Source organism: Poromitra crassiceps (genome assembly GCF_964638095.1).
Source record: "Poromitra crassiceps genome assembly, chromosome: 21".
NCBI lineage: Eukaryota > Metazoa > Chordata > Actinopteri > Beryciformes > Melamphaidae > Poromitra > Poromitra crassiceps.
In genome coordinates, this window is record NC_139638.1 from 26,455,532 (window position 1) to 26,474,576 (window position 19,045).

The 19,045-nt window shown below is 43.6% G+C and overlaps 2 protein-coding genes across 3 annotated transcripts; one reads left to right on the forward strand and one right to left on the reverse strand.

The window, feature by feature from the left end:
* Positions 1-1,408: 1,408 nt before the first annotated feature.
* On the reverse strand, positions 1,409-10,422 carry wbp1 (WW domain binding protein 1). 2 transcript variants are annotated; one of them, XM_083657690.1, is made up of 4 exons: positions 10,222-10,422; positions 8,860-8,962; positions 5,814-5,981; positions 1,409-3,755 (listed from the first exon to the last, which is right to left on the reverse strand). In XM_083657690.1, the coding sequence occupies exons 1-4, from the start codon at positions 10,246-10,248 to the stop codon at positions 3,190-3,192; spliced, it is 864 nt and encodes a 287-aa protein (XP_083513816.1). In that variant the 5' UTR covers positions 10,249-10,422; the 3' UTR covers positions 1,409-3,189. The 2 variants fall into 2 exon arrangements, with proteins under 2 accessions (XP_083513816.1, XP_083513815.1); XM_083657689.1 differs by having other exon boundaries at positions 10,186-10,422.
* Positions 10,261-17,647, forward strand: LOC310795359 (ADP-ribosylation factor-like protein 3; the record flags this gene model as incomplete). The annotated part of the gene is made up of 6 exons (XM_083657393.1): positions 10,261-10,344; positions 12,396-12,539; positions 12,845-12,961; positions 13,390-13,440; positions 13,829-14,014; positions 17,600-17,647. 6 exons carry the CDS (start codon positions 10,261-10,263, stop codon positions 17,645-17,647), a joined length of 630 nt encoding a protein of 209 aa, XP_083513519.1.
* Positions 17,648-19,045: the final 1,398 nt, after the last annotated feature.

The window sequence follows — 19,045 nt, forward strand, 5'->3', positions numbered from 1 at the left end:
CGGTTTAAGGTGTCTTCATCAAAAATGTGATCTTCACAACGCATTTCATTGCCATGTTTAGTGTGGTTTTCATATCTGGGACTACAAACTTTTCACAGCCGCTGTCATGCTGACAATCCCAAATCAACACGTTCCCCCAAAAGCACCAATTCAGTTCCTCGTCATCATCAGCCTAGTGACAATAAGGAGGATCTCTTTCACGCATGAAGCCTTAAACATATTTCATACGTAAAACTCTGACAGATTCGATCGGAAAAACTACAGCACAATTTCAAAACAACCTGTTTGAGGAGTCCTAGTTCATTCACATAATTGAATGTGAAAATGAATCATTTGGACAGGGACAGTATTGTCTCTCGTGTTGACGCGTTTTAGGTACTTAATTGACTTAACCGCGTATATTTGGTGAAATGGCTCTTTAAGAATGTCGTGTTGTTTTCCCAAGCCCTTGCCACAACAACAATGTGTTTGGCTCAAAGACACTAACAAGAAACACACACAGCCAGCGCAGTGCTCAGGGCTGCCGCTAGGGGGAGGAAAGGGCCCATGGGGACACCAAATAGCAGACGGGACCGTTCAGAGAGGCAAGCCGATATTGTACTATGACACATTTTGGGTGCAGGCAGGGCCCAGTGTCGTGTGTCTCTAAAGCTTCAAAACAAAACAAGCAAACAAACAAACAAACATCAAATTCTACCTCCATCAAATTCATAATTTTTGCAAGATTACATCCATACACACCAAGACATTCGAGCGCAGGAAAGAGGGGTGACAAACGCTAACTTCAAAAGCTAGACGCAGCACCATGTTTATAGAGATGTTTAGGATTAGCTTGATCTCGAACACAGAACATTTGTTGCACCATAGATTCTTACATGATGACCGTGATAAAGGCCAAGCTGGAGCAGTGAGTCAGTGTGTGTATTTCCGTGAAAGAGAGTGACTATCTGACCTGAGTGTTAACACATGTGCTCATTTTGACGCACAATATCAGAACAGATTATGGAAAGACAACTTCTGTTGTTGAACGATGGTCCAAAGAAACAAAAATTTAGATATTTCTTTTTTACCGATTTATCTGTTTAGTTCAAACCAAAAAGCTGTCATCTTGCAACAAATAAAGAGAAAAACAAATGCTTTGCGGCTTTGCGATGGTTCTCCTATCTGACTGACGACACCCACTTCCACCACTCTGCCTTGAGACATAATGCCGTTGCCGGGCAACCGACACAAACACCAGCGAGGAGCGTGCCGCTATCACAACAACATCTGCAGCTGTGCCAACAGTGGCTGCACATGCGCACAGCAGCAGCGCCTCCACTCCACTCCCCCAGTGCCCTCTCTCTCCCTCTCTGATGCCAATGGAAAATACCATCGCAAATCTCTCACATTGCCGAGTGCTACGGAGGCCGCGGCGAGCCAAGAAGACTGCTACATGCTAACTAGCTTAGCTACCCCAGCACTGCATTACAACACAATGAAACTAGATCCAGGACATCTATACTTAAACGTCGGTCAAGTCCCGAAGCCCAACACCCGCGTACTGAGTTCGTGTAGCCACTGTTAGCATGGTGTCATATTTGGGGGGACACATATGGGGGTCAAGCTAGCTGGTCAGCAGATGGAAATCTTGAAAGTAATTGCAAAACTATTTCACTATTTCTCAACAAACACGCCAAAAATCATGCCTCATGCAAAAATACCAGTGCTTTTTCTTATTAATCAAGTGGTATAAAAACTGGTGCTGGATGTACGTCTCCATTCCACCAGAGGCTATATAGGGCACTTTGAAGATATACACACACTATATATAAGACTCCACCCTTCCATACTGCATTAAAACGTCTAACACTCACTAGTTAAACTGTAGCACCCCCGGCCAGGAGCGTTGATGCCACTAACGCCAATTATTGTGACGTCAAAAGCAGAAAAGGATATGAAATACAAAGACAATTTTAAGCAAGCGCACCCTGCGTTTTCAACATCGTAACTACACAGTCGTCTAGTAGAAACGAGGAGCAGAAAGTCCTTCAAAAACGGTGCTGAAGACACTATTACACACTATGGTCTAACGCATGAAAACACACAAGCACACGGCCACCAGGAGGCTTTTTTTATTATTGACAAAAACTTGGGTGGCACAGCCATGGAATAATAACGTTACTTTTGGCTAGTGGACTTCAATGTCATGCAGTCACGCGTCAAAGTGGAGAGATCACATACACATACACACACACAAATACATCATATAGTCCCTCCTGTCCCACCACAGTCAGGTCAGGTGTTGACTACAGAGCTGGGCTGACCGCGTTACGGGTTGGGGAGAGGAGGCGGGGGAATCCTCTCCTCTGCTGTGTTAGGAGGCGGTCTTCCCCACCACTCTGCGTACAAAACGTCCCATGGACTTCACATGAGAAGAAACTAGATGCTGGCTGCTATGAGCTCAGAGCTGACATCACCATGCAGCTGTGCCCTACATTTGATATACACACACACACACACACACAAACGCTCAACCACACACATGTAAAGCATTAGGAAAAGAAAATGTGTGTGCTGTTGTTGAATTGTCCAGTATCATCCTTAGGTCTTCTTAGGGGTTGTTTCTGACCTCTGCTTAGCGGTTGTGGGGAGGAGGGGGAGGGTGTGCCGTTAGCGGGACGTCCCATCAGAAGTGAAATGTCAGGGCAGCAGGATGGCCCGTAAAGTTCTGACCAAGGTAGTCAGTCACAATCAATTACTGCCCTGTCTTCTCGCCGGCCGATGAAGCTCTCTCCAACACCTAGTCCATCCATTCCAAACGATGAAGCTCTCTCCAACACCTAGTCCATCCATTCCAAACGGAGCATCGACGTTATGTTTCGCTGGTTTCCCCACGTAGCAAAAAAAAAGAAAAAAGAAACAAAAGCAAGAAGAACCATCCAAAGATATATAAAAAAAAATTAACCATGATTTTATCCACACAATGAATTCTTCGTCTTCCTTCATCATGATGTGTTGAGGGGTAGTCCTCATCATCGTCATTTTAAAGGCGTGTCTATGTGACAGTTGAAGCAACCAAAACACAGACAGTCACTGTAATGACGACAACAATAGCTCTCTTGTGTCACCCGGTGTGAAGAAGCAGAAAGCCAGACTGGTTGGCTGGTTAGTTGGTTTTGGTGGTAGGGCTCGTGGAGGGGGGGGGGGTCACACCATGTGGTCTCCAGTGCTGGTGCTGGGGGTCTCGGCGGCCGTGCGCTCTTTATGTCCGAAGGTGTGCTGCTGCTGCTGCTGGTGCCCGGACGAGCAGCAGTCCCCTCCGGCGCCCTGGCACACCCGCTGATGCTCCTCCTCGCTCTCCTCCTCTTCCAGCCCCGAGCCTTCGTCTACGTCCAGCTGGCAGACGCACACCTCGATCCCCGAGTCGCCCGTCACGTGGCGGCGTCGAGTGACCAGCTCCTCGTCCTCTTCTGCCGCCGCCGCCGAAGCCGAAGACTCCGCCTCCTCCTCCTCCTCTGCCAGACACGGGGCTTGGCTGGGCGCCGACGAGGCTGGTTCCTGGTCTACCGACGCCCCCGAGGCCTGGGGGTGGTCCGCCGTCGGCTCCGCCTCCCCCCGGAGTACCAGAGCGGCTTCCGATTGGCCGGCCGGTGGTGGGAGGAGTCCTGGAGTCGTCGTCGTCTCAGGCGGGACTTCGCAATAAGGCGGCGGGGGCGTCGGCGGATGGCCGACCACCTCTTCGTAGTCGGGAAGCTTGCAGTCGTTCCAGAACCCTGGAAGTCAGCAAATACACAAACTTCAGCTTCAGCTTCATTACCAGAGAGCTGTATATCTGCTAACCTCCTCATTACACTAACAAGGCGTCCTCTAGGTCCTAGAGGACACCTTGTTACCACCTAGAGTCTAGGAGGACACGCCATTGCCCTAATGACCCCCAAAATATAATCTGGCCCACTCAGAATATTGTCAGTGCACCACCTGCACGTCTTCAAAAATCATGGGCAATCAAATCTTCAGTTATAATGTTGTTTGCATTCTTATGTTATTTTCTAAAACACATTTTGCAACTGTATTTCCAAATAGTGTTATATTTTCATCTAGTCTCATACCAGGGTCACTGGCAAACTTCAGACAAATCCCTGAAACCTGTATTTTGTATTTGTATACTTTATTATCGCCATGGGGAAATGTATCTTCTGCATTTGACCCATCCTATACTAGGGCTCCTAGCAGTGGGCAGCCACAGTACAGCGCCCGGGGACCATAGTTGCCAGTGCCTTGGTATTATTATTTATTATTGGTTTTTGGTACTTCGTATTTTATGTTATTATTTGACTGAAAGAAATTCCAAAAAGGTAAACCTCCATGCACCAGTCAATTTCCTCATGTATATGCCATCAATGCACATGATCCCCAAAACTGAGCAATATTGAATTATTCCAATGTTGTATATTAAGAAAGATAAGAATCCTAGTTGTCAACGTAAGAAAATATTGTGTCACCTCCGAAGATATTGTGTCTCACAGTCACAACCAGTGTTCAGTAACTCTGGACTCGGACTCAGGTAATGGGGGCGGGGCTTCGACTCAAATTCGACCCCGACTCTTATTTGGTGACTCCACACTGAGGACTCGAGACTCGAGATATAGTGACTCGATTTACTACAACACTGGTCACAACTCCTGAGTCCATTGACCTGATCTAAAAAGACAAAATGCTCAATAATTGTGTGTAGAATATAATAACAAGCTAAACATGTTGTCCCATAGGACTGCAATGGTGGAAGACATGAGACGTCCAAGGCATCTGAAAAGTACACTGAGGCAACAATCGCCATCTCTATTTTACTCTTTTAATGCCTAAGCGCACTAAACTCTGTTCAAACACAGCGAGAGACTCACAGCTTACAAGAGAAAGCTGCCAGAGAACACATGACATTTAAGAGTTGTGGAGGTTAAGACAACCACGCATCATCATCACGCGTGTTTTCACAGGAAACAGAAGACATCTGCCCTTTCCTCTCTGAGAAGAAATGATCCTCTGCTTATAGATGCCGGGACTGACAACCCAGGAGTCCTCTCTTGTACGTCAGCAACATTTTTTTTTTAATATCCTTCAGAGAGATTCGGGCACTTTTCCAACACCATCCCCCCACTGAGAAACGCCTGTGTTTGCCTCTCCTCACAGAGATGTCAAGGTTTCCCTCCTCCTCCTCCTTTCTTCAGAGAAGCCAAACATCTCCCCCTCTTCTCATCTAGTTCCACCCACACTACTAGAGGTGCCTACATCAGTGGTTCTCAAACGTTTTGGGGCTTCAGCAGCAGTACCCCCTTTCCCTGATTTCTCAATCCAGTACCCCCTTTACCAGACTACAAAGGTAGTCCCGTAAAAATCTTTCTTGGAAAACTGGAAGCGAAAAATAGAGCTGATATATCGGTCCACCGATATTATCGGCCGATATATCGGTATCGGCTGATATGTTGGCCGATATTGCAGATATTTTTTTATTTGGTCTTTTTTAAGTTATAGACAGCATGTTGTGTATATATGATATTTTTTCTGAACTCAAGTTATATTTATTTTTTGTTCTATTTTATTTTGTTGTTATTTGTTCTATTTGCCTGCAAAACTGGTCAGTTCAAACTTTTCAGATATACTACTGGTTTTGTAATGATACAACGCTGTTTGAAAATCGGCGGACTGTTCCTTTAATACCAGTGGAAATCTTCAATGTGTTCGAGGTGATTGCTGATGTTAGTAATAACAATAATAATAATGTCATCACCGCAGAAATTCGATTAGTTAAATGGCACCCCCCGAAGACTACTCACTTAGATTGAGCGGTGGAGGAGAGATGAAGGAGCTCGAGGCACCCTGGTAGGCCATGAGGCTGATCTCCCGTTGCCGCTGCTCCTGCTGCAGACGCATCTTAACCCGCCGGTGTCGGTAGGCACAGCAGCAGCTCAGCATGATGATCAGGGTCCATACCAGCCAGAACCCTGTGAGGGAGGGCGGGAGGGACACCTTCAATACAGCATTGCTTTTGGAGTAAAGACGCATTCACATTTCCCCTATGGCACGGGCGTAAAAAGTAGTTAGATGTGTTGGTAGTCACTTAGCGGTATAGACGGTTTTCACCAGAGCGCAACCCCACAGCACTTCCTTTTTCTCAGCATTCGGCAAACTGCAGAAATATTCACTCGACATCGTTACTTTTGTTTTTCGCCGCTCAGCTGTATAGACGGTTTTCACGGAATGGTCAGTCCTGCACTTGAAATGTTTTTTTTTCTTTTATGTCCATAGCAAACACTGCAACAGGACGTGAGCGGGGGTTCAATTTAGAATGTTTTTGTTGTCAAGTTAAAACCGTCTATAAAAAAATAGTCAGTCAGAAAAGTCACTGGGTCTAATAAAAAGTTGCCACGTTGGCAACAAATACTTTTAGCCAAGCAAATTACCGTGCGGAAGCCGCACAGTAAGATCACATCTACCCCACTGAGTCAATTCAAAAGTGATTTTTTTTTCAGTTCCTTGTTTTTTCACTTTGATAACAAAGAAAGCTTCTGTGGTCACCAAATATTTTTCCAGCAGGAGAAACACTTAACCCTCCCCCCTTCCAGGCGCGAAGGCGGATAAGGAATCTAAATCAAAAGCAAAAGACAGACCCTGTCCAAAAAGATCCATGACAATCTATTAGGTCAGAACAGTCATTCTCACATTCTCTAACTGTTCACTTCTTGTGAATTAAATAATTGTGTGAAGTTTAATAATTCAGACATCTTCTGGACCCCACATTGAGAACCACTGTCCTAAACAACCTAGGAGGGGGTGGTAGTTTGAGTAGATAGTGAGGCCATTTACACCTGGCATTAACATGCGTTTTCTGCCATCAGATTGTATTTTATCACTTCAGCCTGATTCCATTTACACCTGGCGTTAACATGCATTTTCTGCAATCTGATTGCAATCAGATTGCAGAAATGGTTGTCCTCTCAATCCGCATACAATTGCTGTATCCAGATTGAGAGGACACATTGCATTTACACTTGTGTTCAATGTGTACACAATGCATCCCTGACCACCTTCGGAGGTGGTTTGGCCGATCAGATTGCAATCCATCTTCAATGCGTTTTGGGGGTGTTTACACCTGGCATTTCAAGTGATAAAACACAATCTGATTGCAATCTGATCACAGAAAACACATGTTAACGCCAGGTGTAAATGGCCTCTGTGACTACTGTGGCCGTTCATCAGATAGCAGAAGGCAGCAATATGACTCCAGCGACGATGTAGTGAAGTGGTAGCCTCTGTTCTTAGCAGCCAGCTGTTTAGCTGTTAGTGGGTAGCAGCACACATCATAAAATAAATACACACACCGGTGGTCAACGTCAAGTTTCTTTGTTTAGAGTGGACTACTGAACATCGAGATAAAGGCCTTTAAGTGTGTAAATAAATACATGGTGTTTCTTTCTTACCTCCCGAGGTAATTTGAGAGGCAGAGAAATGTTCAATCTTTACAAGTGGCTATTCCTCCATCATAATGATTGAGCCTGAGCGCTTATAAATGTGGGAGGGGCTCAAGCTAAAGAAGGCAGGGATGGGGGACTTTTAAAAAAAATTATTTTTCTGATTTTTGCCCATTCTCATAATTGCCCAATTCCCCCTCTCCTGCCCTAGTTGCTGCCCCGGTCGCTGCTCCACCCTCTGCCGATCTGGGGAGAGCCGAGACTAGCACCATGCTTCCTCCGACACATGCACAGTAGCCGGCCACTTCTTTTCACCTGACAGGGGGAGCTTCACCGGCAGGACGTAGCACGTGGGAGGATCACGCTATTCCCACCAGTTCCATTCCAACCTGACCAGGCGCCTCGACCGACCAGAGGGGGCGCTACTGCAGCCAGCGACCAGGACACATATGCCCAATCCGGCTTCCCTCCCTCAGGCACAGCCAATCGTGCCTGTATGGACGCCGACCAAGCCGGAGGTAACACGTGGACGCGAACCTGCGATCCTTGTGTTGGTAGGTACTGGGCAGGGAATCTACCGCTACACTACCCGGACGCCCGGATGGGGGGACTTGTTATGACCCAGAAAACATACATTGAGCTGAACAGGTGGCAACAACCAAACGAGCAATTAAAACGATTAGAAGTAATTCCACCATATTGTTAGACCTATTGAGAAGATTGTAGGCCAGATTCAGCTTTTAGATAAAATACCTTCAATCAATGTTCATCTAATGTATCAGTATCATACATTCATATCATAATATTATAGTCACGTTTCCTTTTACAGTCCCCTAATTACTATGTATTTACCCGGTATATATTTATTTACCTGTTACTTATCCAATAATATACTTTACTTTAATTTTACTTTACTTTATAATTTACCATATATTTACCAGGTAGATACTTATTTACCTGGTACTTATAGTATTTACCAGTGGTAATTACCCAATAATATAGTATAATTACCATTATTTACCGGGGTAAATACTTAGTTAGTAATTAGGGGACTGTAAAAGGAAGCGTTATCTATTATATGCAAGTGATGTAAGCCTAACTGTTTTTACTATTGCTTCATCACCATGTAACTTGTTACAAAAAATCAATGTCTTAATAAATGAAAGTAGTCCAGGGTGGAGGTGACATAGTATGCTGCTAAATATTACTGTGATCATTCCTATATTTTAATGTGGTATCATAAATATTGTGTTAAAACCAGAATTCTCTCTCTCTCAAAACATAACTTTTAAATACGTTTTTGCTGGTGACATTTTATTCTGTGATTAAATGGCATTTTGAATTGAAATCCGAAACCAATAGAAAATGACAAAAAGAACTATAAATAAGAAGACAATTGTGAGAGACTTACACCACAGCTCATAGTAGTAGGTGCAGCACTCCGTCTCCCCGCAGCAGTAGCCCATCTCACAGCGGTACTGCTCATTGTTTACCCCAAAACAGAACTCTTTTCCCTAGAACACACACACATCACACACACACGCCCACACATACGCATACCACACACACCCACACACACACAAAGGCCATGTTTATGGTTTAGTTAAATACTCTGTCATACAAGTAAACAAGAAAATGTGCAAGTTCACAGTGACGAGGTTCACTTCATTCGTGCCACTCGACTGTCATGTATTTTTTCACACATTTCTGTACTCATTTTAAGTCTATCATTCGTCATATTAATATTTCATAGCTACCAACCAACTCTCACTCATTGAGAGTGAGACTCACTCAAATTACCCTCTTCTCACTCTCTCACTCCACAGCTCCTATTTCTCACTCCAAATGTCTCTTTTGGGTCCCAAGGTGAAAAACTTTGGCTTCTGGTTCTGTAAGATGATTATTCAGATATGACTTCTATTTAGATTAGACTTGAGAGAAAATGGGGAGTGTGGGATGACGGGAGCGACTAGGTGAGGACCATAGATCTCTCTTATCCTATGAAGAAAAATGTGTAATATCTGGAGTATAGAAATGCTATGCAATAAACAAAAATTAGCAAAAAGAACAGGTCGAGTGGGTCAATTTACCTCAATAATTCATTTTATTGGGGGGGGGGGGCAATCTCACTCGAAGTCAAATCAAAACTTGGCAGAACTGTTGGTGTTGCGTTAAATAAGCAACAACATCTCACAAACTGGCTGGGTAGCCATGTAACGTTATAGGCTACCGTCCATAACGCTTAACTTGGCATGAGGTCAGTGCGTAAAACAACTGTGTTATAGCGTTAAATGTTCTGCTAAAATTAAATCTAAACGCAGTGTGGATGTAACTTCGCATGCATTTATTTGGAAACAGGAAAGCAACGTAAAAGAAACCCAATTGTGCTACTAGGCATCAAGCCCTGCTTGGCTAAACACCACGACAGTTCGCCGGTGTCCGGCCGGGTACCAGTGAGCAACAGCTACGTTCACGTTAATCTTGGCGCCCTTGAACCAAACTGAAAATAAGAGTGAAAAATACTCGTTTGGTCTCGTCTTAAGTTATCAATATCACAAGTGCCGAAATCTAAATAAAAGCGTGTCTATCGAGACTGACGTCACCGGCCACCAGCCGTGCCCAGTTTCCTTTGTGGAGGAGACTGTGAGAGAGGCTCAGCTGAAGGCCTACTTCCAGCTGAGAGCCGCGGCCTGCGCTGAAAACGCTGCCGCCCCTATGGGCCTCAGCGCCGGCTTACCTGCACCAGACAGGTCCCGGTACAGAGCAGACCTACAATGGATCCCAGTGTTTTCTGTGGCATCTTCCTGGGTTGATGGCCGTGAACACGACGGGAATCATACAGCAGTTGATCGACTCCTCGACGGCTTCCGAGAGGACTGCGGCGGCCCGGGCCGGGGTGATGGCTGCTGGGCTGTGGGGGTTAGCAGCAGTGTAGCCTCCTCATTTTGCGAACCGTTACGCACTCGGACATGTTTTGTTGTCCTCCTTGTCTTGAGACACTGAAGCAGTCAGCTGTGCTGCTGAACCTGTCTCCAGAGGGCGCTGCTGCCGTGTCTTTCAATTCAAAGCTAACAAGTGTGGATTTAAAGTGAGTTTTATTTACTGTAGTCAGATACATTTCTGCAGTTAATACAATTCCCATAGCAAAACAAATGTAACGATGGAAAATTAAAACCTTTGATAACTTCCCCAAATTCATTTCATAAACTTTAAATGACAACATATTGCTTTCATTATTTATTTTTTACGAGTGCATTTATTTATTCATTTGTTTGTTTGTTTGTTTGTTTGTTTGTTTGTTTGTTTATTTATTGTATTCCTTTTTTAGGTCTAGTGCCAGAAACGCCCAGCTGGGTCACGTTGTTTACGTTGACGTAACGGTTGCCATAGCAACAGAACTTGACAGCTGCTGTTGCGAGCAGCAGAGCATGGAGATTGGAAGATGGTAATCCATTCAGCTGAGCAGAGAACCACAACATCAACCAAGGGAAGGGAAACATGGTGAGTGATCAGTTTGTGGGTATCTGTAGGCTAGATGTCTTGGGCTAGCTATAATAGGGCGAATTAGCTATAACGTTTGGCTGCTAACGGTTTTGTAACTAGTGTGCTGTCATAGGCTACATAAGCCTGATAATGGCAACAATGAGCTAATGATGCGGCTGACAATCATAATGGCTGTCCTTGAAATTCCGCCTGGGAGTCTTTATTGCTGTCTGTCTGTGATGCCTGAATGATTGGTCTGGCAAGCAGTCTTTATTAAAAAAAAAACAAACAGCTTTGCTCTTTATATTGATGATTAGGCTACTGTAGCTCTTCATCAAATTATTCACTCTCAATCGTTCATAAAACCTTTATCTGGGCTACTTGGAGCATCAATCAATGGAATCTCAAGGACATTCCGTATCGGAGAAAGACAAGTTACTGATACAGGCCAGGTCCAGGATGGTGTTGGCTCTCAGAGTGCAGTGACAGCATTCTCCTCTCTGCGGTGTCGACGGCTCGAGCCAGCGCGTTCCTCACAGCACTCTGGACACGAGCCTCACTGTGCACCTGCCTGAGCTTGGCTGACCCGCTGTAGCTTTTTGGCCCTCTATATACTGCAAAAGGCTAACAGCTAAATCTGTGCTCTTAAGTGACTGTTGTTGTGGGGTGAGAGTGTAACCTCTGGTTCCTCTTATAGCTCAATCTGCCAATACCTAGCACCAGGCTGGCCTCTGGTGATGATTGGTGGAGAGACCTGCTGGTTTATTCAAGCCTTAACTGGTACAGCTTAAAGGGATACACCACTTTTTTTTTAGCTCATTTGCCACATCCCCCCCCCCACATAACCAAGATACACCATGCCTTACCGGCACTGTCCGCTCAGTTTACAGTGAGCTACAGTCGTGACGTTAGTTAGTATCGCCATAGAATGGAGGCTAATGGTACAGCTGTTAAAAATCTGCCAAAACACACGTCTCACAGCGCCAAAATGTTGTGCTTCGGGTACTCACCACACGATGAAATATGAATCCAAAAGGCATACTGTATAATTGGTCTTTTTGGAAGGAAAATAGGTAGCCGGCACTACTTTCCTTCCAAAAAGACTATGTGCATTAGCAAATGAGCTCAACTTCCAAAAAAGTGGTGTATCCCTTTAAGCCTGGGCTCTGTTACAACTTACAACACTGTGCTGGATTTGACCTCTGCCTTTAGTTTTGAATGTGCTTCAATGTGAGCCTTGAGTTTTGGACTTTGTCGGCGGCAGCTTACCTACACATACATGGACGAATGTCAGCTTGACAAGGGCGTGCGAGTATAAATTACAAAGAGCGACTCTTGTGTGTGTGTGTGTGTGTGTGTGTGTGTCTGGTGTGTGTGTGTGTGTGTGTGTGTGTGTGTGTGTGTGTGCGTGTGTGGTGTGCGTGCGCGCACACGCATGTGCGTGTGAATTGTCCCACTTGGCAGGGACTGCTGTCTATTCTTCGGAGGATGAAGCACTCTCCAGAGCAGGAGGTGCGGTTACTGCTGCTCGGGCTGGACAACGCCGGCAAGACCACCCTGCTTAAACAGCTGGCCGCAGAGGATATCAGCCACATCACCCCCACACAAGTAAGTACACAACAGACACACACATGCATGCACGCGCACGCACACACGCGCACGCACGCGCACACACACACACACACACACACACACACACACACACACACACACACACACACACACACACACACACACACACACACACTGGGCTGGTCACAGTGTGAAGGCCTAGTCTTTACAAATAAATCAACTTGTCCTCGTTATCCAAACAAACAAACCTATTTCTACAAGCAAATGTGATTTTAGTTTCACACCTACTTTTCAAAGTACTTTTCAAAGTAAAGTACTTTTCCCATCTCTTCCCTCCACAGGGCTTCAATATAAAGTGCGTTCAATCCTCTGGCTTCAAGTTGAACGTTTGGGACATCGGAGGCCAGCGCAAGATCCGTCCCTACTGGAGGAATTACTTTGAGAACACAGATGTGCTGGTAGGTCGAGCCGCTGGGGGGAGCGCTGCTTATATACTCCTCGTTGCGATTGGCACTCGTAAGTCAAGTCAAGTCAAGTCAAGTTTATTTGTATAGCACATTTCATACACAGAGGCAATTCAAAGTGCTTCACATAAAATGGATGACACAAGAAAATAAAAGAATAAAAGAAGAGGATAAAATAGACATTTAAAAGCATCACAACTAAACTTTTCAAAAAGAGCATAAAAAGTGCATTCGGCGACAGGCGAAAAAATAGCTAAAAACTTACAGAGGACTTGAAACATCATTGGGTTTGCATACAATCAGATAATATTTGCTCAGTTGCTAGATCATGAATCGTAAATGAATCTGACATCTGATAGCCTTTGCGATATAGTAATGTCGGTCCTTTTTATGGCGTTAATATCTGACTATCATTTTTGCAGATCTATGTGGTTGACAGCTCAGACAGGAGACGGTTTGAAGAGACGAGCCTGGTAAGATGTCATTTACTTCTTCCATCTTCTATTTATCTGTGGGCAAGTATGTGTTTTTGGAGAGTAATAATAACATGTGATGGTGTTACATTAATTCAAAAACTCAGTGACTATCCGTTACAGATACTACTTGAAAACATCTCATAATACAATAACACTTCTTTTTATATGTGATTACTTTTCAGATGACTAGGAAACATGTTTGAAGGTTAAACAAGCGTTTTCATTGTGAGATTATTATATCCAATTACACAGTCTACAATCAAGGCTCGTTTTAACTGTATGTTCTATGGATTTTGGAGGCAATTTAAAGCTAAAAAGTAGCCAAAATGAACACTAATCCATTTGATGATGTTCCTCTGACCTCTCTGGTCTGTTCTTCCCGCAGGAGCTGGCTGAGTTGCTGGAGGAGGAGACGCTCTCCGCTGTGCCTCTGCTAATCTTTGCCAACAAGCAGGACCTGGCGACAGCTGCTGCAGCCTCTGATCTGGCCCAAAGTCTCCACCTGCACACGATCCGGGACCGCATGTGGCAGATCCAGGCCTGCTCAGCAGTCACTGTTGAGGGAGTGCAGGTAGGTACACACACACACACACACACACACACACACACACACACACACACACACACACACACACACACACACACACACACACACACACACACACACACACACACACACACACACACACACACACACAGCCTGCATACACTCTGCACAAGCAAGGTTGGAGAAAGGGTGGAACCAGCCAACCCTGCAATCTGGTTGAGAAGCCTGGGAGTTTGCCCAAATTGTCTTGTCCCTCATTGGCTGTTTAAGCAGTGACATCATCACCTTAAATGGATGAATGCTCCTGTTTCACCTAAGGCACACTTTTAACTATAAGGATACTGAAGAGGCATTTTTCATGTCTGTCATACAGTATATGGGCTAAGAACCCACTTTGGAAATAATGATCATTTAGCTAAACACACTTGATTCGATTTAAATAAACCGTTGCTATATATACTGCTTCACATCAAACGGCCTTTTGTTTAATGACGCCTCTAACTAACATGCAACCACCACACAGTTTATCACTTTAAAGGCAGCACTAACTGCTAAGCTAATCAAACTAATCCACTTTGGAAGGTGCACTTAAAGCTCGGACACACTACTCGGCGGTCATCAGTCGCCGTTCCTCTCACACGACACAACGTGCTGTCTTGTCATCGGGAGGCTTTGTGTCGTTGTGGTTTTTCACTGAGCTGCGACAGGGGATCGCACGTTACTAGATATTTCACCAGGCACGAGGAGAATACCCGACGTGAAACGCAGTCTCAACACCGGCTTTATTCTTTCTAAACACACACTCGCACAGCACGGGTCGTTCTATAGACTTGGTTCAAAGTCTGGCTGTAGCATGTTGATGGCTCTCCCAACACGACCAGATATTTAGCCTGCTAGATCTCTGGCACGTGTCTTGATTGACTCATCGGCGAGTTCTCAGGGGTCGATCGCCGTCGCCGAGCTCCAAAAACCCTCGCCGAGGGCTCAGAGTGCCTAGTGTGTGGCCCGCGATGGAATTGCACCTGAACGCAACATGCAAGATACCCGCTGAATAAGTGTCCAAATGTTCATGTAATTCTGGCCAATACTCACACTTCTGTTATAGCATTTCAGTCTGGAATATGGAATATCTTTCAATAATCTATGATTTAGCTGCTAAATTGTCTATCATTTCACGAAAGTGGCCCCCGGGCAAAGCAAGTTGAATATCCCTGCATTAGGAGGTACAGTATAACGACGCGCAACTGCCCCAAGAACACACTGTTAACTTTGCTTCTGTAGGCCTACATGTAACATTAAACTCACTGGTTAGCTATTGGCTAATATGTACTGATCTGATAAGCAATTGATGCTCTATTGATGCCTCTTAACACTAAGTCTCTCCCTGCTCAAACTATCCACACTATTTATAAGCACGCCCAGATTAGCATGCTATCATCCCTCTCAAGCTTAAAGAAGCTTTACTACCACCGTATGTATTCCACTGCTGCGCCCCCCGGTGGAAAGGTCATCCATCGCTCGCCACACTGAAATACAAATAAACACAGCATATCCCAGTCCAATTATTACATTTTCAAATGTGCGATATGATTCTGAGGTGTAGCTTTGTATAATTATAGATGTTCTGAAAAGGATCTCACATAGCATACCCACGAGCACCTTAGATGTGTTGTTGGTGTGGGGTAACCTGATTTATACAGAGCCAAAGGCAAGCCCATTTCCGGGTTAGGCATAAGCAGCAAATAATTTTCCTCCGCTATTGATTTTTCCATAGACATTTTGTAAAAATAGTTTTGCTTGGTCAAACCAAGAGATTCACCTATATTTAGAATCAGGGGAGACCATACAGCACATATCACTCAGACCAAAACTTAAAACAATTGTGGATAAAAAAAAAAAATCTTTTTATGTTTTGGTCTGAGTGAAATGTTCTATTATATAGCCTCATGATTCCAAATGTAGTTGAATCACGTAGTTTTTTTGTAAGCATTTTAAGAAATGCCTATGGAAAAAAAGAATGGCAGATGAAATCTCTTGGTGTGTATGCCTAAACCGGAAGTGGGGATGACTTTGGCACTCTCTAGAGCAGCATGTGTTTCAGTCTTTTCCTGCCTAACCTCCATTGGTTAGCAGTGGCTGTATGAGCAGAGGGCACAAGGCTTTTTACCAGACACTCTTTCCATAGAAGTCATGAGACAAATGTCTCCTGCTTCTCTTAAATGTGTGCAGTAAAATGCATCTCTCAGCACGCTGCCAAAGGCATGTATCATATCACATGGAAAATCAGCAATAAATTATAGCCTGTAAACATGCGTTTGACCCTAGGGCCACAAATATTTCACCTCTCTCATTTTCACAGTACCGTAAATTCCGCACTATAAGCCGCACCGGACTATAAGCCGCAGCAGCAAAATTGACTGTTTTTTTTACATATATAAGCCGCACCGGACTATTAAGCCGCGGGTGTTTTAATGTTTTTTTTTTTTTTAATGTTTAATTACCATATGTAAGGGTTCGTGCACAGAGGGGATTGTCGGGAAAGAGATGGCTGTTTGAGGAAGCTCCCATTTATTAACATTTCAACAAAACAACATAACACAACACCACCTGTGTTTTTTTTTACAGTGCACACAGTGTCCGCGGTGTGGTGAAAAGAGGGCAAGAGAGGAAATTAAAACAGAAGTGGATTTATAGTTAGAAAGAGTGCTAAAGAAGAGAGAATTCCGTTTTTTATTTTTTATTTTGCTGAAAAAATCCATAGATAAGCCGCACCGTTATATAAGCCGCAGGGGCCAAAAAAGCCCAAAAAACGGGGAAAAAGCCGCGGCTTATAGTCTGGAATTTACGGTACTTAACTGCAGGCTTACTTTGGACTAGAATATATCCTATCCTCTCCTATCCTATCCTATTATCCTGCGGATGGAAATGGAATTTCCCATCATAGCGTGATACTATTAACAAATATTAATATTGAATTCTTGTTGGTATAGAATTGCATAGATTTTTTTTTAATAGGTGTTATTTGTTTCACATGTCTGACAAGCTTTGCTGCAAAACCAAAATATCTTCTCATGTTTCTGAGAATTTCATTTCATTAATTATTTGTGTTTTAACTTTTATTTTCCCATCTGTACTTTTCAGTTTGGATTAGGTTAGAACAAACAATAATAACTAAAAAGTAACGCAAACGGTCCTCAAAAAAGGCAAATAAAAAAAGTAAAAAAAAATAACACTTTTTAAAGACTTTGATTTAGATATATATTTACATAACACATTATTTCTGTAGGCCTATAACTATATATCTTTGAAAATCTTAATAAAAGATTTAAATATATATTTCTGTAGGCCTATATTGTACGCACTATTGATTGAAAAACATTATGAAATATATATTTTCTATACACTGGTCATCCTTCATCCAAACAATCCCAGACACACAAGCACACACATACACACACATACATGTACACACGACTACCCCATATATCAAGTGGATTAATGATTGCAACTCTTTCATTCAGTTTTATTGACATTATCCATATACTCATACTGCACCTACATGCAAACTCTATTGTAAGTAGCCTACAACCATATTGTCTTTTTTTCCAGGATGGCATGACGTGGGTTTGCAAGAATCTAACGGTTCGGAAGAAATAATTCAAGAAACACAAGTCCGCTGATGACTTCCAGTTGCACATTAAATTATTATGATGATTATTATTATTGCACATTATTACACTTTAAATAAGCAGTCATCATGTCCACGACGAGGAGATGACAGATCGTGTGTTTTTTTAATGAAAATGTGACTCACTGCCATACCCTTTTTAGCAATAGGATCATAATTTTATTATAGTAGTTTGTCACGAGCTACATGCAAAAGAATAGCGATTTTACGTATAATTGTATATACTGTATATATTAGATTTATTCACCTGCCATTTCTACATGAAATATTTTTGTAATGTGGTACTTTAGACTTGAGAATACTTGAGAATAAACAACCAAATAGATCCTGTATTTAGCGTGGTTGAATGAGTGCTAGGTGTCTGCGCTTCTCTCCAGTGAACGCTAGAGGGCGTCCTTGCTCTATTATCTCCTCCCTTGGTGCCTGCCCAAAATACAGTAGAATCCCCTGCTCACCATCGACATAGTGCTGCTCACTAGGAAGCATGTGGTTTCCTCTGCTACATTTCATGTGTTGATTTCATCATCAGCAAATTGACCATTACTCTATACCAGGGGTGGGCAATTTTTTTTTTCCAGAGGGCCATACTGACTTATATCAAGTAAGCGAAGGGCCACACATTGGAGATCATACCTGCCAACACTCCTGATTCCGGGAGTCTCCCTATTTTTAACCCTCTCTCCCGTTGTGATTGGTAATTTCTTGTTGATCTCCCGATATAATAGTCATACAAATTCCAATGTCTCTAGCAGATGAGATTTATTAACATAATTCTGCCTTTTATTGAGTTTTTGGGGGTTGTTTTGTTTTTCTTTGAGGACCTTGGGGGCCGGATTGAGATGGTCCAGGGGCCAGGTCCGGCCCTGGAGCCGCATTTCGCCCATGTACTCTATATTGCCAACCAGTAAATCTATTTTCTTAGATGTAATCTTTAAGGCATCTATTCAAGCCCATATAAGGTGGGCAGTAGGTAACTGGCAGTAGGATCTGTGTTCTGACTGGTACATAAAACAGCCCTGTACCATGAAGAAAATGACCCATGAAACCACTGTTTCAATCATCTGTGAATTTCACACCTGCAGAACATGAATGAAATCACATTTTATGCATCAGAGTTTATTCCCTTAGAAAGAGAGAATAGCATCGCGGGCAGGTAGCCTTTGTGAACACGTTTTCAGTCAAACGGCCCTCGATACATACATCGTGCATATACAATAAATTACACGCAAATACCTTTGGCCGTTCAATTACAGAAGTTCTCACCTTGTTCACCATGATTTGCCACCGGGCAATTGCATTTCCCCCCCTCTATTTCTATTTTGTCTTTTGCTGCACATTTTTGCGACAAAACGTCACTAATCTGAATG

Coding starts and splice junctions, on each gene's coding strand:
- wbp1 (XM_083657689.1), bottom strand. CDS start 10,248: ATGCCACAGAAAACACTGGGATCCATTGTAGGTCTGCTCTGTACCGGG. Junction 5,982..8,859: donor CTACTACTATGAGCTGTGGT/GTAAGTCTCTCA, acceptor CCTCCCTCACAG/GGTTCTGGCTGGTATGGACC. Junction 3,756..5,813: donor TCCTCCACCGCTCAATCTAA/GTGAGTAGTCTT, acceptor GCTGACTTCCAG/GGTTCTGGAACGACTGCAAG.